The sequence below is a fragment of the Artemia franciscana genome, chromosome 5, assembly GCF_032884065.1.
Source record: "Artemia franciscana chromosome 5, ASM3288406v1, whole genome shotgun sequence".
In the NCBI taxonomy this organism is placed as follows: Eukaryota; Metazoa; Arthropoda; class Branchiopoda; order Anostraca; family Artemiidae; genus Artemia; species Artemia franciscana.
Genome location: NC_088867.1, coordinates 45,252,245 through 45,278,701, shown reverse-complemented (window position 1 = coordinate 45,278,701; position 26,457 = coordinate 45,252,245). Strand labels below are relative to the sequence as shown.

General features: G+C 35.4%; 1 protein-coding gene across 3 annotated transcripts in view; it reads left to right on the top strand.

Annotated features, from left to right (window-relative positions):
- The first annotated feature begins 2,061 nt into the window (after positions 1-2,061).
- LOC136027479 (microphthalmia-associated transcription factor-like) overlaps positions 2,062-26,457 on the top strand; it is a 225,660-nt gene continuing 201,264 nt past the window's right edge. Inside the window, exons 1-2 of one of the 3 annotated variants that reach the window (XM_065704786.1) lie at positions 2,062-2,193; positions 6,470-7,421. In XM_065704786.1, the coding sequence (XP_065560858.1) occupies positions 6,595-7,421 (827 nt within the window). In that variant the 5' untranslated portion in view covers positions 2,062-2,193; positions 6,470-6,594. The remainder of the gene's footprint in view (positions 2,194-6,469; positions 7,422-26,457) is intronic. The other 2 variants (XM_065704788.1, XM_065704789.1) reach the window with 2 other exon arrangements.

Sequence of the window (26,457 nt, the reverse complement as noted above, 5' to 3'; positions counted from 1 at the left end):
TGTGCAAATACTTTCTAAGAATGCTTCATCTTCACTTTTTAGTGTGTGATGCAAGCGTTTATCCTTCCAATGTACGAAAAATACTTAATGAAAATATACAGTGAACTAGGTAGTGTCGATGTCCAGCCATAGAATGCCACGGGGCAGCCGCAAGTCCAAAATTTCCCCAAAAATCTGAATCCAAAAATGCTAAGCATAAAACGGGGAAATGATAAAAAGTTTGGGGAGGGTATTGGGCTCCTTGGAGGTGTGACATGGATGACCATAAGCTACCTCTAAAAGAAGTGTTGATATAAGCACTAATTCCCATAAATATGATAATACAAGTGGTTACACTATTCCAGGAACTGTTAAAAGGTTCATATTTGAATTAGACATGATATGCTGATGCAAGTGGTTAAACAAATGCCTATGCTATAGATGCTGTCAAGTAAAGTTCAATGGTATATCATAAATTCTATCAGTCCAATTTGAAATAAAAAAAAAATGGTTTACATAAGTGGTCATTCCTCTGATTACGTCGATTCTACCATTTCGTTTAAATTCATATAAACCGGTTTACTAAAGTGGCCATTACTCTCATTCAGTGAAGGATGAATATATGTGAATCATGTCCAGACAGGTATTACTAAAGTGGTCATTCTTCTTATTCAGTGGAGGTTGAATATATGTTTGTCATATATAGATAGGTGTCACTAAAGTGGTCATTCCTCTTATTCTGTGAAGGTTGAATATCTGTTAATCACGTCCTGACAGGCATATGTAGTTCATTACCGGATCTAGTTGCTAGATAAGCCGGTTATTCAAATGATGCTCTCATATGGTTGTGCCAATGCTGTTCGCACGGGCCCTGTTATAGCATCACTACTAAAGAACACGGATGGGTGTTGAACTGTCTTTTTTTTGTTTTTGTTTTTGGTCTGTTTATTTTTTTCGTGAATGATCGTATGGAACCATTAGTCTTAGAAGATCGGGAGAAGGCTCATTAGAAAGGAAATTGTAAGGTTTAGTGCCATTTTTAAGTGACCAAATAGATTGGAGGCTACCAACCCCCCTGCCATCTTTATTTTTTACCAAAGTCATTCGATCGGAGTTCAGATATAGCTATTTGGTTCAGTATAGTTGAAATATCCAATAACTCTGCTTCTGGGAATGGCATGACCCCCCCCCCCGCACACAGCTCCCGAGGAAATGGCTTTAAGTTGTGAAGTTTGCCCATTGCTTACATTTAGTATCTGCTACTCGGAAATATACAGACTTTTTTCGAGAGGAAGAATTTCTTTGGGAGTAATTTTCCACTGGGAAAATTTGCATTGGGTAGGTAAGTTTCCTGAGGTGAAATTTTCAGAGAAAACTTCACACGATGGGAGTTTGCCTGAATTCCTATACAAAATTATTTTTGTCTGCCATGCTTTCTGTTTGGCAACTAAATTTTACATGTGCAGATGTACCGGGGAAAATTTTCAGCGGGGTTGCAATTGTTTGGATGATTTTTCCTAGAGGGGAGGGGGATCCTTGTAAGGAATTCTACATGGGAAAATTTTCCAATGTTTCCACATGATAAACCTTCCTTTGGGGAGGGGGAAGACTTCTGATAAAAACTTTCCACTGTGGGGGGATTTTCGACATCATTTGAAAAACGACAAGAAATTAAATGAAAAGTAAGTCTTTTTTCAGATGGAAGTAGGCAAAGAAAAATTGTCCGGGTAGAATTATCCAGAGGAAATTTTTGGGGGAAATTTAAGCGAGGATAAAATTTTTCTGGAGGATTTCACGCGGGAACAACTTTCCATGGAGGAATTTGTCGTGTCGGAGAAAAGATTTAATCAAAATAATATTAATCAATACAATAAATAATTATATATAATTGATAAGTGCAATTTTAGGGATGGTTATTATTCAGGAATGATCAAAGTGTTGTTATATAAATATTAAGCTTTAATAAAAAAAAATCGGAGGAATAGCTAGCCTCATTATGGCCAAGAGTGTTTTATAGACGATGCGTTACTCAGGATCTTCGATGACCGTTCCATTCCTTCCAAGTTTTTTGGCTTCAAGTCAGTTTATTCTTGGACATCTTTTTGCAACCTGTTTCCAATATATTGTTAGTTTATCCATAACATTTTGTGATAGACCACGTTTCAGGCTATTTGATTGTAAAAGGCTTAAGTTGTATTGTGAGTAAGGGTTCTTGTAAGTAACAAATTGTATAATGGCCAGTTCTCCAGTATCGAAAGGCTAATTAAGTACTTCCTAATAATCGTTAGTCACTCAAACTAATTAATTTTGTTTGTGATTTATTTTTCATGATTGTTAACAAAGATTGCTTAATATTAGTAAATCATTGCTAATTAAATTTACTGGTATTTACATTTACATTGATCAGTCTTGGCTGATTTATACGAAAAGAGTGCTTGAAAGGGGTTTACTCAAAGTTGCAATATTGAATAGTATCGAAGTCTTACTGTTGTCAATGTGACTGCAAAGTTCCTATGAAAATATGAAATCGTTTTATTTTTATATATAACTCATATGTAAATGTTAAGGTTACTGAGTCGTTCCAAGGATTGGGGGCGCCCGGTAAAAATTCATTACAGCGCTCTCTCCCAGCTCAAATGGAAGCAAAAAAGGCCGAATCAAAGTAAAAAAAAAAGATCAATATAGGCAGCCCCCTAGCCGTGGCGCCCTGGCTAACTTGTTGACGTGCTGGGTTGAGAATTCTTTGTCCAAAGGGCACGGATTCGATCCCTGATGTGCTCAGTTATGTGGTTTGGGACTGGGGTCAGTGGCGCGACTCTGGGAGCTCAGTCAGAGTCGACCCAGTTCTAAATGGGTACCTGAAGAAATCTGGGGAAGACAAGCAGGAAAGGTGTGCGAAACCCCGGGATGTCTGGCACCCAGCCCCCCATTGCACTTCCTGGCTAAAGGGCCACGAAACGGAGATTGGCTTGCCCATTTGGACCGTAAGGGTCTATTGCCGTCATACTTACTACTTACTTACTTACGTGGTGCCCTACAAGCTTCGGTGCCCTGAAAAGCTGACCCGGTTGTCCCCTCTCTTTGAAAGGCTCTGAAGGTTATTCTATGGGACGAGTGATAGTTGTAAAACACGACCGAGGGTGGAATATAGAGAAAGTGAAAGAAATTACAGGGAAAACTGTGAAACCTGTATATAATCTTAATATTAAAATTAGTTCTTTTTAAAGGGTTGCATCTCTCTTTTGGTTAGAGCGTTGCCTGCTGTTTGCTATTTTTGAGCATTAAAAGACTGAAAGGAGGATTTGTACAAGAAAGCTTCTTTAAACAAAATATAAATGCTCTTAGAAAGTCTTTCGCAGATACTTTTCATTTTGTCATTTGACGAGTCGGTGGGAGGGGTGCTAAAATTCACAGAAAACTTCGTTTTTACTCAGTTTTCTTGCAAATTTATTTTTTTTCAACATAATCTCAGAAATTTAGAGCATTAATGGGAAGGTCTCATCCTAAATTAAGGTTCTTATTCTAATTTAGATTTGACATTTGAATTCTTCGTTTATCCCAAATATTAATGCAAAAATTCGGTGTATTTCTCATGTTTTTTTTAAAGTTGATTCCGTTGATCTCGATTTTTCTTTTTGAGTTTTTCTTTACTAATGAAATTGACTTCTTAAAAAATACCTTAATCTCACGTGCGTTCAACTTATTTTGTGTTTTGTATTAACTACAGAAAAGAATTACAAATTTACGGTCAATTAGTCATTTTATTTTGTTTGCTCGTTTAAAATGCTTAGTTAAAATGTTGGTATGCGGCAGTGATCAATTACGTACTCACATTTTAGCCTAAATAAATCAGTGACAGCAGATTAGGAATACGTCGCAAACAGATGTTACAAGTTTCTTTAGCTCTTCCATATTTCGGAAGCATAATGAGCTCTTTTTTAGAATTCCAGGAGTTGAACAAAGCTGCCCTCCTGTTGTCTGTTGTCACTTCAGGAAAAAAAAAATTAATTTCAAAGGCTTTTTTAGCGTTTCTGGTAAAATTTGTAGCTAATCATCATCAAATCCCTTGCTCGATCGATTCAAACCGTCAATCCGGAAAAGGCGAATCATTAAAAGATTTTTGACTTCTTAGAAGTGATTTTTTTTGTTCTTTTTTTCTCTTTTTTCCAGAGAATTTATTGGAATCTATTTAGTCTATTTAATTAATTTAGTGGCGCTTATGCATTAACACCACCGTAGCAAAAGTTGCTCTTACATTAATAATAGCTAAGAAATAGACATACTTAAATAAGAAAGCTTGAAAACCTAAAATTAAGCCAAAATAAATTTTGTTAAAATTTATATACATCTGTATCTATCTGTAAGAAATTAAAGAAAAAAACTAGTTTTTTTTAACTGAAAGTAAGGAGCGAGATTAAAACTTAAAACGAACAGAAATTACTCCGTATATGAAATAGGTTTTCCCTTTCACAATCCCTCGCTCTTTATGCTAAAGTTTTTAATTTTTTTAAAAAGTAGAATTGTGGCAAAGAGTCAAACTTTGGCGTAAGGAGCGAGGGATTGCGGAGGGGACAATCCATTTCATATACGGAGTAATTTCTGTTCGTTTTAAGTTTTAATCTCGCTCCTTACTTTCAGTTAAAAAAAAACTAGATTTTTTTTTAAATTTCTGAACGTTTTTGAGTTAATGCATGTTTGATTTTGGCTCTCCGTGCATAAATTATTAAAATGAAATTTGCATATTAATTCTTTTTTTCGGCTAAATGGCTTTCTCTTAGTTTTGATCAGACGATTTTGAGAAATAAGGGGTGGGGAAGGAGGCCTAGTTGCCCTCCAATTTTTCAATTACTTAAAAAGACAACTAGAACTTTTGTTCTAATTTGTCCTAATTTTGTTGCTAACTTTCTTCCCTAAGTCCCAATCAGCAACTCTTCCTTAAATTATTCCTTAAAAAGACACGTCTTAATAAGACACCACAGCTTATTTTCCTTAAATAATTATATCTATCTACTGCATTGTCAAATTTTAAACTCTCCACTTTAGTATTCAACTGTTCCTAGAAAGTTTCTCTGGAATTTCCATCTGGGAGTCTACCGACATACTAACTTCCCTTGATGTAGTTATCCTTCCAAGATTTTAGCTTTAAATTAACCCTAGACACTACTAGATGATGATCTTTACTCTCAAAAAGGCAGTTTATTATTTTAGAAATTAGCCGTTAAACAGCTCCCTATGATGCCCCACTAACAGTGACGATGGAAAAAAAAGAAAATTCTGAACACGTCAGTGCTACCCACTATAAGGGTAGTGCAAGGCGAAGGCAAGCACGTCAGTGCTTGCCTTCAGAAAACCCGGAAGTGTTTCTAAATCTTTCCACTACCTCACAAACAGTGCTATAAAACGGATAAGGACCTAAATATATTGAAAATACCATTTTTTTTTTAGTATTTTCGTAGTAAAAAATAGAAAATAAAACAAAATTAGCCTCTTTTTAGATTTCAAAAAATATATCCCCCCCAGCATTTTTGTGAATTGGCACGACTGTAAGCAAGTGGTTTCAATTGGAGAAAGTGGTGACGGGGCACAGTTCTCCTTCGATTAGACCTTGTTGCCCCCTCCCGAGGCAAGATTTCGAAATTTTTTTTGTTTTATTGAAAAATACCTTTTTTGTTATTTTGATTTAAAAAATTGTAAAAACAAAGCTAATCCCCCCTATATTCTGTACAAAACTGAGTATTCCTCCTTCCAAATTGTGTAAATGGATACCCCCTTCTGTTAAATAAATTCGTACGAAACGTTTACACGTGCCTTATGCACAACGGATGGCCCGGGAGGAGCTGTCTACTTATTTTATTATTATGTTGAATATTAATATCTTCGACCCTTCACCTATGATTTGCATAGATCTTGAAGTATTCATTCATGATATGTATAGTTTTTTTAATCTGCACATGTCCTTAGAAACGAAGTCCGATAAGATAAGAAATGAAATGTGCAAAGAAAAATTTAGGCAATCTAGACATTGTAATAGGGATATAAAACTATGATTATCCAAATTAGGCCTGGTTATGGTTAAAATGCACAAGGGTAGAGTAAAAGGGGATGTATACGAGTAGACGAAAGCGCGAAAATCTGAATAGAATGGGTTAGGAGCATATGCAGCTGTATTGGCCTCAAGTGGCTCAGGCTAGTTTTTAATAGTTATTGTAAAAACATGCAGTTATGTACTATATACCTATGTAATAAAAATAATTCTTTTAATAATAATCAACTTCGCCTTTTGGATTTTTTTTTACTCTATCTTTACATTGTTGCTAATACGAATTCGAGTAACTGGTACTCATTAGATTTTTTTTAAAAGTTAAGTACTGTATTTCGTATCTCTCTTTTTTCTAAGCTATATTACAAATTAATCTTTTAGTCCTTCCTCATTGAGTTGCATAGCTCTTGAAGCAGCCATTCACGGTCTGAACCAACAACTCTTTTTCAGATCCTCTGATTACATGTTAAAGAACATGCTTAAATTAGCATTCAACACAGACAAACCATAACCATAATATGGAACATGATCCATTAGCTGATGTTAACTGTAGTAATTAGAAAAAGTGCAGAAAAATGGAAATACATAGAGGAGAGATTAACTCTAAAGCTGATAATTACGCTTATGATACCATTGATATGGCGGCTTGGAACGAAGAGCCAATACCATGTGAGAGTGGATGTGTTCTTGATTTAAGTGATATCTCGCTAAGTCTTCCTGAGCACGAGCCAATGAACCGAAGAATAAGTAAAAGGTGTAGTTTTGATGAAAGCCTAGACAGCTCAGATGTCAAAATCATGCGGCAAAACAGCTTTGGGCTGCCACCTCCATACCCTCATGAACAAAGAAGAGTGTCACTGGATATGCATAGAAGTAAACAGTGGCGAAATATAATGACGTCCCATTACGGTAACACCCTTAGTCCATTTGGCACACCATATCAAACACCATTGCATAGTCCTATTGGCTCAGTTGTTCATAGTCCTATTGGCTCTCATCAGGCAAGTCCATCTAATTCAGTTAGTCCATATTGCTCACAATTGCCTAGTCCAAATCATTCAAGGCCACCAAGTCCTGGTGGACAGAGCCCTCTCATTTCTAGATATAATACACCGGTGCACAGTGTTCCCTCTAGTCCAGCAGGACAGCGTCTGCTTCCTATCCCCGAGTTGAGAGTATCAAGTGGAATAGCAAAGAGAATCGATCAGACTCCGCGCAGGGATATCGAATATGAGCGAGGGATAGATGAGGAACTTGAAATGATTCTCAAGATGCATCCATCTATTATTGAAGAAAGAGAAAAAATTAATGATGAACAAAGTGCTTCGCCTTTACCTTCTTTAGAACCGGCAACGGATACGGCAGATATGCCAATTTGTAGCACGGCCTCACTAGATATTCGGTAAGTCACTTAGCAAGTAGTTTTACCCTATTTTCCTCTATGCTGTTGTTCTCTTGTGTTAACTATATTAAAACCGGTTGTGGAGTGGCGCTTTTATGGGCCAAAACCACGACTAACAGTAGTGTGAATATTTCGAGCTAAGATTATATACCTATTGTTCCTATTTGTGTGATGTTTATTACAAGTATACCCCGCATGAATTAAGATCAAAGCCAGATTTATTGGTTTTGATGCCAAAAGAGGACACAATATCCCCTTACATATGTAAATGCAGATATGTAGTAGTGCCGAAAGAGATCTGTTCTTTAAACCCATTATTTTTGAGAATAAGAAATGTCCCCCTTTTTGAGCCCCCTGCTATCTCCTCTTAATTTTTGAGCTATTTCTCCATATTAACTAAAACCGAAATTTTCCTTTTATATACATTAGAACTAGAAACTGTATCTTGGTTGTGGCAGCTCATAAGGTGGTTTATCAGTTCCTCCTCTAGATCCAAATTTCTAGTGGTTTTTCCAAATGTCCTTAAAAGAAAATTTGGATTACCGAAACCTCCCATAAAATGCTCTAGCATATAAACATTTTCTATAGATATATGCTGACGGATAGTTGTACAGATTGAAATCCAGTTTTTCTTCGACCATTACTTTTGAGAGTTATACATTTTCCCCTTCTTTAACCCCTCTTCCAAACCCTTTGAATTTTTTAGCTGATTCTGCTTACCAGTTAAAATCGAAAATTTCACTGTTATTTACTTAAAACTAGAAACTATTTAGATTTGGTTGCGGCATCTCCTGAAGCGGTGTATCAGTGCCTCCTCAATGTCTGAATTCCTCTGGGTTCCTCCAAAGTTTCGTAAGAAAAGATTGGCATAATTGAAATCTCCCTAAAATCAACATTCGTAAGCGGACGACCATTAACTTGAAATCCAAATCTTTAATTTTTGTTAATGTTAATTTTCAGGAAGATTTTAGAAATTCTAGTTTTCTTTTGGGGAACTTGGGCAAATCCCAGAAACTTTGGAAATTATGAAAACGCTTCGGTGTATTAAAAAACATGAGTTTTACAGGCGAGGTAAAATCAAAAGATTTACGAAAAGCCTCAGAACAAAAGTCATAATAACTACTAACTAAATTATTACCCAAACTCACATCAGTAATTTAGTAATAAAAATTAGTAATTAAGTTGAAAATATGGTCGTAAAATTTGAAATAGTGAAAAGGAGGTTTAATCGAATAAGCTCCATTTTCCTACAAATTATGCAAGTGACAATACTGGTTGTGAAATTTCATTGAAAAAAAAAAGAAACATAAATGTATTGAGAACCAACATGAAAACATAATAAAATGAAAACAGACCAAACCGATCGACAGAACCTGTATCGGTCAAAGGAGTTGACAGCAAAACCAAAGTTATACAAGATTGCATTATTAGTGACCCAAGCTGATCAGTCTTTGTGCAAGCGAACTAGTGTGTCTTTTACGTCGATTACTCCATAATAATTTAGTCCTTCCCTGTATGCGAGTAAGATAAAATAGATGCTTGAGTGAGAACAAATAGACAAAATTTTCTTTTAAAAAATGTGACCATTATCTATTAATTATTGCCTATTGTGTTTATGAAAAAGAAAGCTCTCTTCAGGAAGGGGGGTGCTGCAAATTGCTTTGTGCAAGCGGACTAGTATGTCTTATATGTCGATTAATCCAGACTAATTTAGCCTTCCTTGTATGTGAGTAAGATAAAAAAGATACTTGACTGATAACAACGGGGCCGGCAGAAAATTTTCCAGGGGGGAGCAGATGCCAAAATAGCAGTGGTGGTTGGGTGACAATGTAGGTGGTTTAGAGCACCAAACTACAACTTTAAACCCGAAGAGGGCAAATTTACAATCAATTTAAATACTGCGAAGCTGATTGATTTGAAAGTATCGATAACTATATTTTAAGCTTCCCAGTAGCAGAAGAAGTAATGCCAAACAGTGGCAATACTAGATTCAACCAAGTTGATTCGCTTTAGTTCTAATGAAATTAGTCTACGCTTAGTGATATGTAATTGTGTATCAGCTATAATGAGGGGGGGAATCAATGTTCAGGTGGGGGTCAGGTTGATCCGTACAAAAATATATTTAATGTGCAAACTGCTTACTCTTCCTGAGGCTTCAGATAAATGTTGAAAGAGGTGTAGGAGAGGAGAGTAGGAATTAATTGAAATAAATTCTCTATACCGCCAAAATATCATATTCTTGTATCTACCAGCACAGATGTGGAAAAGACAAGGAAGGTCATCCTCAGCCCCGCCAGGAAATTTCTTTGGAATGGCAAGTACTATTAGGAACTTAGTTTTCAGCTATTTTAAATGGTAATGTTTATCTTTTTCTATTTATATGAAGTACTTCATAGTATTTCAACAAATGTGTGTAATGTATTTATCGATAAGAAAATCCTATTGCAGAGGTTTGATGTAGAATTGGTGTAGATTTTGATTCAGTTATGTGGAAGATTAAAAGTCTCACAAAATTTCCATCCATACAGACAATAATGCTCCTTTTCATCCAACCGAAATCCTTTAGTAGTAACGTTAACAAGGACTTTTCGCCGTAATTACTATCCATCGCCGGTTTTTTTAAGTGTATCCAAGTTTTGTAAAAATTTAAATTGCATATTTTATGTTTTTTAAGTTTTAAACTTGCTCCTTACTTTAGTTTAAAAACCTTTTCTATTTGTTTAGATACACTTCATGAAACCGTAAAGTTTTATGAAAATAATACTTTTGGTAACGCAGAAAAAAAGACCAATATTTTAGTGATCTCTGTTTGTATTTTGATGGGTAATCGAACAGTTTGTGATAACGAACTTTAAGTAAGAAGCGATCAGGCTCAATAGTAACCAAAACTCTAAGAACGGAATTTTGATATGAAGAGATGTACGAAAAGAATTGGCTTATTATGCTGATTCCAAATATATAAGTTTCGTTAAGTTTAGTCTTACCCATCAAAAGCTAAGAGCCTGAGGAAATTTGTCTGATTTTCCAAAAAATGGGGAAAGCCCCCATGAATTCATAGAATTTTAATGAAAATCACACCATCAGATTTAACTATCAAAGAAACCTGTCGTACAGGTTTCAAGCTCATATCTGAAAAAATGTAGAGTTTCTTCATTTTTATCAGAAGAAAAATCACGGATGCGTGTTTATTTGTTGTGTTTTTATCGACCCAGTCAGCCTAGAACGTCTGAAGAGGGCTCATTCTAACAAAAATGAAATGTTCTAGTGCCCTTTCTAAGTGATCCAAAAATTGTAGGGTAACTAGGTCCCCTTCCACGCTACTTCTTTCCCCAAACTCGACTGATCAAAATTTTTTAGATAGCTTTTTTGTTCAGCATAGTTGAAATGCCCAATAAATATGTCTTTGGAGATAAAATGACCCTACAGCCCCTCGGGAAAGGTTTTTAAGTCATAAAATTTGCCCATTGTTTAATTTGTTATTGGGAAGTATGCATACATTTTTGGGGTGGGGAGGGGAAGACGAATTTCTAATGGAAAATTTTCCGATGAGAGATAAGTTTCCAAGGAGATATAAGTTTCCAGGGGGTGAATTTTTCAGGGGAAATTTTACACTGGGTGAATTTGCCAGAATTCATATACAACATTTCTTTATATGTCTTGCTTTCTCTTTACCATTTTATGTGTGGAGATGTTAAGGGTAATTAAGGTATGGGATTAAGGATAATTGTCCGGGGTAAATTTTTGCCAGGATTGATTTGTCCAGAGGACATTTCTATGGGGAGGGGGATTTTTCTGTTAAGGTGGAGCCAGGTATCCTGGTGTTATTTCAAAAATGATCAGAAATTGAAAAAAACAAGCTTTTTCAACGGAAAATAAGGAGCAACATTAAAACTTAAACGAACAGAACTTGTTACGTATATGAGGGGAGTTTTCCCCTCCTCAACACCTCGCTCTTTACGATAAATTTCACATTTTGTCCCAATTCTTTAAAAAAGATTCCTAAAACACAAGGGTCGTTTAATTAGAACAATAAGTAACATTTAAAGTGCCAAAAAAGTGAAGCATGAAGAGCGAGGTGTTGAAAAGGGAGGCAGCCCCCATCATATTTGTAATAATTTCTATTGACTTCAAGTTTTAATGTTGCTGCTCACTTTCATTTGAAAAAACCTGCTTTTTTCTTTATTTAATGAAGCACAGAGACAAACATTTTTCTAAAGGCAATGGACAAAATGTCAATTAAAATAAAAGTATATATAAAAGAAAAAAGTACTTAACTACATAAAAATACACAAAACAATGGCCTACTTACAAAAACCAAAATATAGACTTCCAGCGTTCAGTTCTGTTGAGCAATGCCGAAGTGTTGCACGGATATTTTTTAACATATCGACAGTTTCGAACTTGGTTATCAAACACCAAAATATTTAATGCCTTGACTCACTGTTTATAAACAACAAAGAGAGATAAAACTCCACAAAAAAAAAAAACTCAAAAGAGACTGCGGCCAGTAGAGAGGAAAGACTAAAATAACGCGGATATTTTCGTTTTTTCTTTCTTTGTTTCCTCTTTGTTGTTTACTGTCATGTCTGGCCAGTTCGGTTTAAGAACTTTGACTCAGTGTTTATAGAAAGTAATGGATTATCGAAGTAGTTGGTTCAAAGTAAAACATTTAAAACCAAGATTAAGAAAATCAAATGAAAAATTTTAATACAGTATTTTTAATTTCATTTCTAATAGTAAAAGCTAGTATATTTGACACCTTTATACTTCATAACTGTAAAAAGTTAAATCTTTTTCAAAGTGATAACTAAATAAATACAATCACCACTGAAAAAAATGATAACACAACACAAAAAACGTATCCGTTTAGGGGGGAAATACAAAAATTCCCAGCATTCCGTTCGAGAGAAACATTTCTGATTATAGTGGCTTTATGTATCAGCTCATGGACACTCTTAAAATACAAGCAAAAGTTGACGGTATATTTTCTACCGAAATTGTCCCTTATTAAGTGGTTTTCCTTGTGTTTTCTTTAATTATACGAACTTTCTTGTGTGCTAATCACTGCACCAATTACCAATAAACAAATACATATTAGGATCCCCATAAAAAGCTGATTAACCTGATTGAATGTTATCAATAGCTAGGCTCTTATACTTTCGTTAATGACAAGGGTCTTTATTTACTTACCATCCATTACTATGAAGACTTTTTTTTTGCTTAAACACAATCATATAGAAAAAATCTTTGTGGAAAACTGGAAAGGGGTTGCTCAGTCGCAAATTAGAACTTATATTTTCCTTATTAAGGGTCAAAATCTATCTCAGGATTTTCCCTATTCTGCTCAATTTCCTTTGGTTTCCTTATAATTACTTTATACTCCCACATTTCCAGGGGGCACGGTCCCCTTGCCAGCGCTCATGACTGACAATACATAGACAACATAAAAAAATGACCATAATCTATTAATTATTTTCTATTGGGCTTAATATGAAAAAGAAACAACTCTTTTCAGGAGGGGAGGAGTGGTAGAAATACAGAAAGTAGGCAGATTTTATTGAAAATAAAATGAATTATACGAACAATAATTAAAATATCGAGACTTATGGGGGTGTGGGCCGGAGGGCTCTCTGAGTATGTGCCTGTCTAAGACTGAATAATGAAAGACATTGGTTAACAAATAACTATAAAACGTTAAAATATGATTACAGGGAACCCTCACACTAGGTTAAGGGTTGATCTCGACGTAGGTATGACTAGACTAGATTTGATCTCTTGTTTGATTGGTCACTTGACTCTTAACGTAACATTCATTAGTATTGTCAGTAATGCACATTTAGGTGACAAAAGTTTAATAGCTCCCTTTTAGATTTTCTTATGAAATGACACAAAATTAAGTTTCTATGCACAGCAACCATAGGAAATATACATGAAAAAAAGAGCCAACTAAAGCAATCAAAGGATTATCTGTGAAATTACGTTTTCAAATCGGCGAAGAACATCCAGAGATCTTGACAATTTTGAAGCTATAGCATCACAATACTTCCATGACAAGTTTTTATTAATCATTAAATAAAAAAAAACAAGTTTTTTTAAAATGAAAGTAAGGAGCGACATTAAAACTTAAAACGAACAGAAATTACTCCGTATATGAAAGGGGCTTTTCCTTCTCAACGCCCCGCTCTTTACGCTGAAGTTTGACTCTATCTCTTAACTATACATTTTAAAACAGTAAAAACCTTTAGCGTAAAGAGTGGGGCATTGAGAAGGAAAAGCCCCTTTCATATACGGAGTAATTTCTGTTCGTTTTAAGTTTTAACGTCGCTCCTTACTTTCATTTAAAAAAACTTATTTTCTTTATTTAATTTCTGAACGTTTTTGAATCAACGCATGTTTTGATTTTGGCTCTCCACAGAGGAATAATTAAAACGAAATTTGTATATTTATTTTTTTTGGCTAAATGGTTTTCTCATAATTCTGATCGAATGATTTTGAGAAAAAAAGAGCGGGGGAGGAAGCCTAGTTGCCCTCCGATTTTCGGTTAATTAAAAAGGCAACTAGAACTTTTAATTTTTTACGAATCTCTTTATAAGTAAAAGATATACGTAACTTATAAATTAGCTTACGTAAAGAACTTTTGTATTCTCATGTTTTTATTGCATATATGAGGGGGTTCGCCCTCTCGTCAGTACCTCGCTCTTGACACTAAAGCTTGAATTTTGTCCCAATTCATTAAGAATGACCCCTGAGTCACAAAAGCCGCAGAAAAAATAGTTGAAATTACTAAAAATACTTTAGCGTAAAGAGCGAGGTATTAGGAGGAGGTGAACCCCTCATATGGGTAATAATTTGTGTTCGTTTTAAGTTTTAATGCTGCTGCTTACTTCCAGCTGAAAAAAAAACTTTTTCATATTTATTTTTTCATTGTTTTTTTTAAGCAATGCTATTAAATCCTGCGCTCCCTTCATGGAAATTTTCTTCCCCTATGACAAATTTCTCGATGAAAAAGTTCCCCCAGCATATCCCCCTCTTCTCAACCCCTGCCTCCAACCAAAAAATCCTCCTGAAAACGCCTCTACACTTCCCAATAACCATTACTATATGTAAGCACTTGTCAAAGTTTTGAACTTGTAACCCCTCCCACGGGGACTGTGGGGGAGTAAGTCGTCCCCAAAGACATAGTTATAAGGTTTTTCGACTACGTTGAATAAAATGGCTATCTCAGAATTTTGATCCGTTGACTTTGGGAAAATAATTAGCGTGGGAGGGGGCCTAGGTGCCCTCCAATTTTTTTGGTCACTTAAAAAGGACACTAGAACTTTTCATTTCCGTTTGAATGAGCCCTCTCGCAACATTCTAGGACAACTGGGTCGATACGATCACCCCTGGAAAAAAAAACAACAAAAAAACAAACAAACAAATAAACACGCATCCGTGATCTGCCTTCTTGCAAAAAATATAAAATTCCACATTTTTGTAGATAGGAGCTTGAAACTTCTACAGTAGGGTTCTCTGATACGCTGAACCTAATGGTGTGATTTCCGTTAAGATTCTATGACTTTTAGGGGGTTTTCCCCCTATTTTTTAAAATAACACAAATTTTCTCAGGCTCGTAACTTTTGATGGGTAAGACTAAACTTGATGAAACTTATATATTTAAAATCAGCTTGAAAATGTGATTCTTTTGACGTAGCTATTGGTACCAGAATTCCATTTTTTAGAGTTTTGGTTACTATTGACCCGGGTCGCTCCTTACTACAGTTCGTTACCACGAACTGTTTGATAAAGCCGAATATTTTGCTACCTTTACCCTTTTTGTTTGACTTTCATCTACTATTATGCTCCACATATTTACTACATTATACTCCACATATTTATTACGTATACTGTTATTATAAATCTTATGTTATATATCACTCCCCCCAGGGGAAAGTCCGTCCCCCCAGGGGAAAATATCCCCTGGAAAGTTTTTACATGTAAAATGAATCGTCAGACAAAAAATAACACAACTAAAAAATTTGTATAGGAGCTCTAATATGTATACTTTCTTTATATATATATATATATATATATATATATATATATATATATATATATATATATATATATATATATATATATATATATATATATATATATATATATATATATATATATATATATATATATATATATAACTTTCAGGACACAGTTTTATGGAGGGGAGGGATCTCCGACGCGATTTTAAAACGATAAGAAATTAAATGCAAAAACACCTTTTTCAATTGAAAATAAGGAGCAACATTAAAACTTCAAACAAAAAGAACTTATTCTGTTTATGAGGGGGTCGTCCCCTCCTCAATGCGTCGCTCTTTACGCTTAAGTTTTACTTTTTTGTCCCAATTCTTTGAGAATAACTCCTGAAATAGAAGGGCCGTTTAATTGGAATAGTAAGCTTTTTTAAAGTACTAACAAATTTTGACATAAAGAGCAAAAAATTGAGAAGGAGGCAGTCCCTCTCATATACTGAATAATTTCTGTTGGTTTCAGGTTTTAATGTTACTTTTAAGTTTAATGTTACAAATGGAAAAAAATGTGATAAAGCTTAGAATACAGTCCCTTGAGCTGGCTTCTGTATCTTCAACTGAACAGTGAGGTCAGTTTTTAAAAAACGAAGGAAAGGTAAGGGATTTATAAGTTTTTCAACGGGAAGATATAAAAAAGTTTTTTTTTAAGAATCTAAGATTACAGTTACCCCTTCCCCAAATTGGCGCCCCTAAACCCAATGGCCCTATGCTCGTTTTCAAGAAAAAGGCAAATTTGACCTTAGGGCATTTCAGAAATATTGTTAGAACATTTTGGCACTTGTGTCTGATTTTTATGTACATAATTTAAGTTCCGTCTCACAATGGAATGAGATGTTTTTTAATGAGGCGACACCATAAAGAAGTAGTGAGTATTTGATAAATTGGCTACTTTTCTGTTTCTTAAGACAATACCTTTCTCGTTATCGTTAGGAAAATATTTCCAGCCAGAAGTAAATTAAAATTTTTTGGATTCTCTGTTGATGTTTTGAGGTTTTAAAAGGAATATGTTTTTAACAGGATGGTAAGTGGATGCTTTTGTACTGATTAACTTTTTTCAGAATATTCTTTTATTTATATATAATATTTAGGGTCAAAAGCCTCAGCAGGTAATTCAATAACAGTTCAAATAAATAATTATTTTCTACAACACACTGTGATAAATTCAAAGATGAGTTTGATTACTAATTTTACTAACAACTCACCGCCGCACCAAGCCGTCTGAGGCAAACACAGCTACACATGCTCCTCCTCCATCCCAATCCATTCTAAGCCTCCCTCTTTACACCCTCCCAGGAAGTTCTCATTTCCTTTAAATCTTTCTTTATGACATCATCCCACCCAAATCGAAGGATCATGCCTGATCCTTCGGTTGTCTGACATCATCCCTTTCCGTTCAGCCCTAGACGGCTGGCCCAACAAGACAATCTTTGGCAATCTGTCATTCTTCAACCGCAGAACGTGCCCTAGCCACCTCAACCTTTATCTCATTGTATTCACACTTTCTCACACTTTTTGTACATCCTAATGTTTTAAATACGGTCAGTCAGTCTAGTAACCAGAACAATACGTAGGCAACTTCTTGAAAAACATCTAGCAAATCTTTATCGCTTTTCGGAGTGCCCATGCTTCAGAGCCATTTTTGACCATTGTCATCACTGTACCTGCCAATTTTGTAATCTTAGTTTGCTGACTAATCTTCCTATTCTTTCAAACTTTTTTTTTAGCTGTGAAAAAACACCCCGAGCCTTGACTATTCTAATTTTAACGTCTTCACTGCTCCCACCATCTTTACTAATAATGCTACCAAGGCAAGTGAAGCTGCCCACCTGATCAATCTTTTCGTTGCTCAAAGCCACCTTTTCATCTTCATTTACTCCTAGCCTTAGTGACTTAGTATTCTTAACATTAATTTTCAAACATATTCTAGCACCGCTGAAATCACAGTACCTATAAAAATGTATTTTGCTCACACTTCCATTAGGATAAAATCAGTCACCAGCATAATCTAAGTCCATAAGAGTTTGATTATTTTAGAAATATAAGCCAGTTGGCTTTTGCTGGAACAACATGACATTTTTTACCGCTCTATCACTATCAAAATTTTAATTGAAGAAAAGGCATGCGGATTTTTTTTGAACTGGAACTGAACAAGGTATTTCATTTAGTATGATTGGAGGCTGTTGGTCTTTTTGGCATCCCCCTCCAGCTTCTTAGCTGAAATGAGCCTCTTAAGAGAGCATCTTAATTCCTTTCCTAGAAATGAGCCTCGTTAAACTCCACATTGGGACGGGGCTCGCGACTCTACCTTGCGGTATTGCTTCATGAATTTTTAGTTGATTGTCACTCGATGGGCAAAATGGATCAATAGAATTACTTTGAATTTTGGCAGGCTTAATTTAGCATCTATTATTGCTTTAGCTTATACCGGGTTTAAAATGGGCATCGGTATTACAAGCTCAACAGATAAAACATAGAAGACATACCTACACCAGGGACAGTGTAGGGATAATTTCCTCCTGATGTTTGGCCCACAAGTACCCTCTTTTCAAAAACAGGAAAAATATCCTGACCTGAAAATCTACTTGTATCGGTTTTCCTATCCCTATGTCCAAAAAAATAATTCATCTTATTGACTGCTTTCTGTGCAGACACATTCATTGTTGGATGCCCTTGGATCTGAACCAGTTCCTAGAAATATTGTGATTTTTATAAATTTTTCTACAATTTTCAGTATTTCCAAATAGCTTACCTATCATCCTATTTCAGAAGTATGTACCCCAACAAAGCCTTTGAAGCAAATTCTTGCGAGGGACGTATTCTGGGGAGCAGGCTCGGGGCTCGGCCCCTTAAATTCTTCCTATTGGAGAAGAAGAAGCTTTGTATTTAAAAGCAGAAATTTATATTGAAACTTCTTGTTGGCTTGGGGAATTTTTTGAGAAAGATCGAAGACATACCTTAGGCATGTGAGAAGGTGGACCGAATCAAAATCTAGAAATATTTCATTTGTTTTATGACATTTTTGACATTATTCTCACATTTTTTACGTCATATCAAACTTTTGCCCCCTCTCACAGAATATCATACTCAGTTGATACTAAATCTCCGCGTTCATGCCTTATAGCTTTGATTCTTTTATGGTGTTAAATTAAAAACACTTTTTCCGGAAAAACATATTTTTAAAGAAAAGCATTAAGGCAAAGACGAGCAGAAATAAAGTTAAATAGTAATTCAAGCGTAAGACTGGCACTAATCACTATCAATAAATAAATGAAACAGTCAATTATCAAACGTCAAATACAAATCAAAAACAGTCAAGTCATACTTAAAACAAGCAGAAACTACCACGAACAAAAGTATGGCCCTGTGCCTAACTATGTATGGCCCCCTAAAGTATGGCCCCCTAACCTAAAGTACCCCCTGTGCCTTCTAACGACTGGATCGTCATTTGGACCCAACTGAAAACAATCTTTATTTCAAATTGTGTGTTTCCATTTGTCATAGCGCAAAAAAACGTAACATGAATTTCGCAAATCCTGGCTGTAGTAAGAAGTTTCAACCTAGTAAAGAGTGAACTGCGACATATAGCACTGAAAAATAAATAGGTGTGTTTTTGAATAAACTATACAATGAGAAAGATTTCTCTAATTGACAATTATTAAGAAATGATAGCTACTGCCTGGACTCATTTTGATAATATTTGAATGTTTAAATAACAAATTTTTTAGCATTTCAAAAAGGAGCCTGCCTTTCGAAAATGGAGGCAGATCAACCCACCATAGCGAAAAAAACTCATTTGTGAAATCGCTGTTACCCATCTCAAAATTCAGGAAGCCATATTTCAGCATGGCTGCTCTGGAGTGCTTCCTTTTTTTCTCTCATTATTTTTTCTTCTGCACCAGAAGCCTACTGGATTATCGTGAAGTGGCAACTAATCGCTCATTCGAAAGCTTCTCTTTTGTCTGTTTGGAAAAGTACCCCCGTGTGGCGGAGAAAGAAACTGACATTTGGATACCATATCATTGCGTGTGTTTCCCACCTATACAAACCGCTTGCTAGATGGTTATAGGTTGATTAGAGGCTTATTCAACGGATAATATTTTCGGCTTTGAACCTTTCTCAAGTCTCATCTTCTCCATAATAAAGTGAAAAATGGCAGTATTTGATGACGTTTCTATTTTAGTTTTTCACCAGTGCTAGCTGCCTCCTCTTATGATCGTAAAATCTAGCTTATCGATTTCGTATAAACCGTAATGACTAGGCCATACCAAAGAGCCATACCATGCAAAATTTGCAATTTCCAATATAACTGTAGCTTATTAGGGTGAGGAGTCATGTTATATCCCCTATATAGCACGGTATTTGGTTCCAACATAGTAGAGCCTTCCTTTTCAAAATCCTGGATCCGGCACTGGTTAGCAGCAAAAGACGCAATACCTATATTTCTTTTTATTATCCTTGTGATCTGTGTTGAAAATTTAAGCGTATTACATCAAACTAGCTCATTAGTTCATTGCACCCAAATGGTTGCGCACTGGCTTGCCAACATTTCGATTTTTTGAGAATGAGGCTGCTTCTAATCTTGCTGTCGGCAATTTTTCCGGTCTCATTCAAAAAGTATAAATGCTACTATACATAAATCCTAAAAAAGAGCCACATTTTGAATCAATGATCAAGCCAAGCTTAAAGCGTACGAAAATGACCACAAGCAGAAGTGGCACCAACATCCCCTATGAGATATGAGATATACATTTATTAAGAAAAGGAAACACTATTCGCCATTCGCCTGCCAAGAAAGGCAATAAGCTTGGAAGGGCAAGCGAGGTTATCACCCTCGGCTAGTTAGAACCACGTTCATATCACGCTACTCAATACAAAAGAAACTCAGCTGATGAAGGAAAAAGGAAAAAAAGAGAAAGAGGAAAAGACAAGAAGAAGACAGAAAAAAAATTAACAGCAAAATAAATCAGGGGAATGCCTTGAATAGAATGACAACCTGGAACGGGCCTCCTCACATCAAAATCACTCACGAGATAAAAGGAACTTCTTTACCCGTGACTTGAAAGCCGAAAGACTAAGCACATTTTCACACCCTCGGGCAAAACATTCGAAACACGGGGACCATAATGGCGAATCAAAAAAGATGCCCGAGTGGTACTCCTAAACTCATGAGTTAAGTTATCAGCTTTTCTTGTATTGTGACCATGACGGTTTTTTTTTTAACTGAAAGTAAGGAACGACATTAAAAATTAAAACGAACAGAAATTACTTCGTATATGAAAGGGGCTTTTGCTCCCCAACGCCCCGCTCTTTACACTAAAGTTTGACTCTTTCTCTTAACTCTACTTCTTAAAACAGTAAAAAACTGCTACTTTCTGCTACTTCTGCTACTTTCTTTCTTCTACAATTCTGCTACTTTCTTTCAGTTGAAAAAACTTTTCATATTTATTTTTTCATTGTTTTTATAAGTAATGCTAGAAAATTCTGCGCCCCCTTAATTGAAATCTCTTGCCCCATGACAAATTCCTCCATGGAAAGATCCTTCCACGTAACCCCCCTCACCCTCCCCCCCAACCCCAAAAAAATCCCCTGAAAATGTCTGTACACTTCCCAATAACCATTACTACATGTAAACACAGGTCAAAGTTTGTAACTTACAGCCCCTCCCCCCACGGGGACTCTGGGGGAGTAAGTCGTCCTCAAAGACATAGTTATAAGGTTTTTCGACTATGGTGAATAAAATGGCTATCACAGAATTTTGATCCGATGACTTTGGGGAAAAATGAGCGTGGGAGGGGCCTAGGTGCCCTCCAATTTTTTGGTCACTTAAAAAGGGCACTAGAACTTTTAATTTCTGTTAGAATGAGCCCTTTCGCGACATTTTAGGACCACTGAGTCGATACGATCACCCCTGGGAAAAAAAAAACAACAACAAAAAATAAACACGCATCCGTGATATATCTTCTGGCAAAAAATGCGAAATTCCACATTTTTGTAGATAGGAGCTTGAAACTTCTTCATTGCGGTTTTCTGATACGCTAAATCGGATGGTGTGATTATCGTTAAGGCTTTTAGGGGTTGTTTCTCCTTATTTTTCAAAATGTGGCAAATTTTCTCAGGCTCGTAAATTTTGATGGGTAAGACTAATCTTGATGAAACTTGTATATTTAAAATCAGCATTAAAATGCGATTCTTCTGATGTAACGGTTGGTATCAAAATTCAATTTTTTAGAGTTTTGGTTACTATTGAGCCGGGTCGCTACTTACTACAGTTCGTTACCACGAACAGTTTGAAACGATGTGTGTACCTAGAAGTGTGTTTTTAATCTTAGCTTGGTAATACGGGACCCAGAGATTGGATCAGGCTGCAGGAATGCACTGCAGGGCCGACGCAGGGACCTTAGTAGTCAAGAAGTATCGTTAATTTTTAAATTAAAAAAAGTGTATTTTTAATTGTCATGACTTCAATATTAACACCAAAACTAGTTTCTCAAACCCTTTGAACGGCTCAAATTTCAATTTGAGTCCTTCAGTTGAAAACTATATGTTTTTTGAACAGTGTGATTTTTTAATTGTTGGAAAAGTAAAAAGTGGAAATTGACAAAAGTAAATATCACCATGATGATCAAGATGACTGGAAAAAAACTAATGAAAGTATACTATTTTTTGATATTTAATAATATTTATTTGTTGAATTTCAATAATATTTGGTTTTTTGCTAACATTATTATTGTAATAGAGAAAATGTTTAAATGAATGTCATTTTCAGTAAGGCACAAATGACGCTCTGACCTTTAGAAGGTTTAGGGGGCACTACTCCTACATCTATTTTGGTAATTTCTATTAGATTTAAGCTTGTCTTGATTATTCATTTTATTCTAGTCGTTTTCAGACTCATTTATTCATCTATAGTTGTACGTGGTATCTTTAGGGCTGATGTAATCATTCATGTTAAATTTTGTTCGTTTTGGGTTTCAGTTTACAGATTATAGTGGCCTCTGTTCGTTTCAAGATTAAATTATTAAATGAATTTATTTCTGTTTATTTTAGGGTCAAATATCGCTCTCTACTTTTCTTCGAAAATTTTCTTTTTTGGAAAACAGTTTATTAATTTCTTTTTTTTATTGTAATTTGTTGCCCATTTAATTGTTTAATAATGGGAGCATTCGTGAAGATTTTTCTGTTTTTCTGCCTAAGAATAGAGATTTTGGATGGCTGTTTAAATCGTAAACGAAATTTTAATATTCAGTCAAAATTTTTGAATAATAATAGTTTTTTGCAGCAGATCTTGATATTAGTTTTGCTGTAGAGTCTTGGGAGGATGGGGTGGGGGATTGTTTTTCAAAAAGATTCAAAACCTACATAATTTTTAGTCTTCTATGGTGCTGAAGCTTTCCTAAACCCCATCCTGAATCTTATTTATTATATTTTTCTGTAATTGTTCTTTGGTTTAAAAAATACATGGTAAGGTTATTTTTTGAAAATGGCTCTGTTTTGTTGTCTAATAAAAAAAGGAGTAAAATACTGATGAAAAATAATGATGAAAAAAAATAATGATTAAGAAATATATGATGTTTAGAATAAATACAACATGACATGGCCTGAAATTTTAAAACAGGTCAGCGAAAAAAAATCGAATTTTTCGCACTAAGAATCCATGTAATCACGTTTTCTTCAAAAGCTTCTTTTTCTTTCTAAGGTCTGCCTGATCCATTCTATCTACCCGAAAATTCACGCTGATTAAAAAAAAAAATTGAATTTGGTGTTTCAAGAATCGATACAACCCACTATGTCCAAAATATATGTTTTCTGTTAGTTTTGTTTCGCCCAGCCTTTACGTTTGCCCCATGGAGTTGCAAGTCGGTCGGAGATAAAGCAAATTAGGGCTTCTTTTGAGTGCCAAAAATTAACACAACAATTTGTTTCCATAGCTTTTGAGTTCATTGAGATCCCTTTTTATTTCGGCTGTGATAATTAAAAGGGCGACATACCCCATTTTTGTAACTTTTCAGGAGAGCCAAAAAACGGAAAAAAGTTTGTCGGCTGCGATGGCTCTGAAGGATGAAGCTAATAGAAATAAAAGGAATATATTCTAAGCCGACTTTTTAGGCTTTTTTCAGTTTTATAAATTGAATAAAGTATTCCGACCAAATACAGAACTATTCCATTATATAGAGTATGTCTCCTTTTTCCTTGACAAAAAAAAGGAGAGAAATGCCGCGTCCCCATGTTATAGCTCCCAAGATAATGTTCTTCTGCCATTCTGAATTGCAACAGACCTGATAAAAAGAGACATACGCCACTTAGTAGTGTATGTCTCTTTTTATATTCGTAATGGTGCGTGATAGGACAATTCAGAGCGCACCATTCAATTCCTTTTGCTGAGTTTGCCGACGTCAAATACATAACTCATTTAAATAAGCCAAAATGGCATGTGTCTCCCTTTTCATTACCACAGCCAATTTGTCTACATGACCTGTAAGTCTAAGCTAACTTGAGAAAGCGAAGTTTGTTGGCACAGTTCCAGGTGTAACCTATAAAGATGCAACAACTCTAAATACTAGGTTTTCGTACTTGGTCCCAGTCTACATACCCTATAAGTTACGAACCTATCAGAGAATATTAGTCAATGTCGGGTATCACTAACTGATGTCGCCAGAATTAATGTTCAAATTTACTTTCTGCTTAAGAGTTTATCAAGCAGTTCGTGGTAACGAACTGTAGTAAGGAGCGACCCGGCTCAATAGTAACTGAAACTCTAAAAAATGGAATTTTGATACCAATAGTTACATCAGTTACATCACTGATTACATAAATTACATAAGAATCGCATTTTAATGCTGATTTTAAATATATAAGTTTCATCAAGATCAGTTATACCCATCAAAAGTTACGAGCCTGAGAAAATTTGCCTCATTTTAGAAAATAGGAAGAAACACCCCCTAAAATTAATACAATCTTAACGAAAATCACACCATCAGATTCAGTGTATCAGAAAACCTAATTGTAGAAGTTTCAAGCTCCTATCTACCAAAAGGTGGAATTTCGCATTTTTTGCCAGAAGACAGATCACGTATGCGTGTTTATTTGTTTGTTTTTTTGTTGTTTTTTTCCCCAGGGGCGATCGTATAGACTCAGTGGTCCTAGAATGTCGCAGGAGGGCTCATTCTAACGGAAATTAAAAGTTCTAGTGCCCTTTTTAAGTGACCAGAAAAATTGGAGGGCCCCTAGGCCCCCTCCCACGCTCTTTTTCTCAAAAGTCACCGGATCAAAATTCTGAGATAGCCATTTTATTCACCATAGTCGAAAAATCTAATACCTATATCTTTAGGGACGACTTACTCCCCCACAGTCCCCATGGGAGGTGCTGCAAGTTACAAACTTTGACCTGTGTTTACATATTGTAATGGTTACTGGGAAGTGTACCTACGTTTTCAGGGGAATTTTTTTGGTTTAGGGGGGACAGTTGAGGGGGTTACGTGGGAGGATATTTCCATGGAGAAACTTCTCATAGGGGAAGATAATTTCAATAGGGGGGTACAGGAATTTTTTGCATTATTTGAAAAAACATTGAAAAATAAATATGAAAAGTTTTTTCTACTGAAAGTAAGGAGCAGCATTAAAACTTAAAACGAACAGAAATTATTACACATATGAGGGGTTTATCTCCTCATTATACCTCACTCTTTACGCTAAATTATTTTTAGTAATTTCAACTATTTATTCTACAGTCTTTGTTATTCAGAGGTCATTCTAAAGGAATTGGGACAAAATTTAAGCTTTAGTGTAAAGAGCGAGGTATCGACGAGGGTTGAACCCCCTCATATACGCTATAAAAACATACGAATATAGAAGCTCGCTACGTAAGTTAATTCGTAAGTTACGTATATTTTTACCAATGAAAATGTTTGTAAAATATTAAATGTTTTAGTTGCTTTTTTAAGTAATCAAAAAATTGGAGGGCAACTAGGCCTCCTCCCTCGCTCATTTTTCTCAAAATCTTCCGATTAATTAAAAATAATTAATATGCAAATTTTGTTTTAATTATTTATGTGTGGAGAGCCAAGATCAATACATGCATTAATTCAAAAATGTCCAGAAATTAAATTAAAAAAAACTATTTTTTTTTAAATGAAAGTAAGGAGCGACATTAAAACTTAAAAGGAACAGAAATTACTCCGTATACGAAAGGGGCTTTTCTTCCTCAACGCCCCGCTCTTTACGCTAAAGTTTCTTACTGTTTTCAAAACAGAGTTAAGAGAAAGAGCCAAACGTATCAGAGAACCTTATTGTAGAAGTTTCAACCTCCTATCTACTGAAATTTCACATTTTTTGCCAGAAGACAAATCACGGATGGGTGTTTATTTGTTTTTTTGTTTTTTGTTTTTTTCCCCAGGGGTGATCGTATCGACTCAGTAGTCCTAGAATGTCGCGGAAGGGCTCATTCTAATGGAAATTAAAAGCTCTAGTGCCCTTTTTAAGTGACAAAAAATTAGAGGGCACCTAGGCTCCTCCCACGCTCATTTTCCCCCAAAGGTCGCCGGATCAAAATTCTGAGATAGCCATTATATTCACCATAGTCGGAAAACCTAATAACTATGTTTTTGGGGACGACTTACTCCCCCGCAGTCCCCGTGGGAGGGGCTGCAAGTTACAAACTTTGACCTGTGTTTACATATAGTAATGGTTACTGGGAAGTGTACAGACGTTTTCAGGGTGATTTTTTTGATTGGGGGGAGAGTTGAGGGGGGGATTACGTAGGAGGATTTTTCCATGGAGGAACTTCTCATGGGGGAAGAGACTTTCAGTGGAGGGGGCACAGGATTTTCTAACATTTTTTAAGAAAACAATGAAAAAATAAATATGAAAAGTTTTTTTTCTTCTAACGCTAAAGTATTTTTAGAAATTTCAACTATTTATTCTACGGCCTTTGGGATTCAGGGGTCATTTTTAAGGAATTGGGACAAAATTTA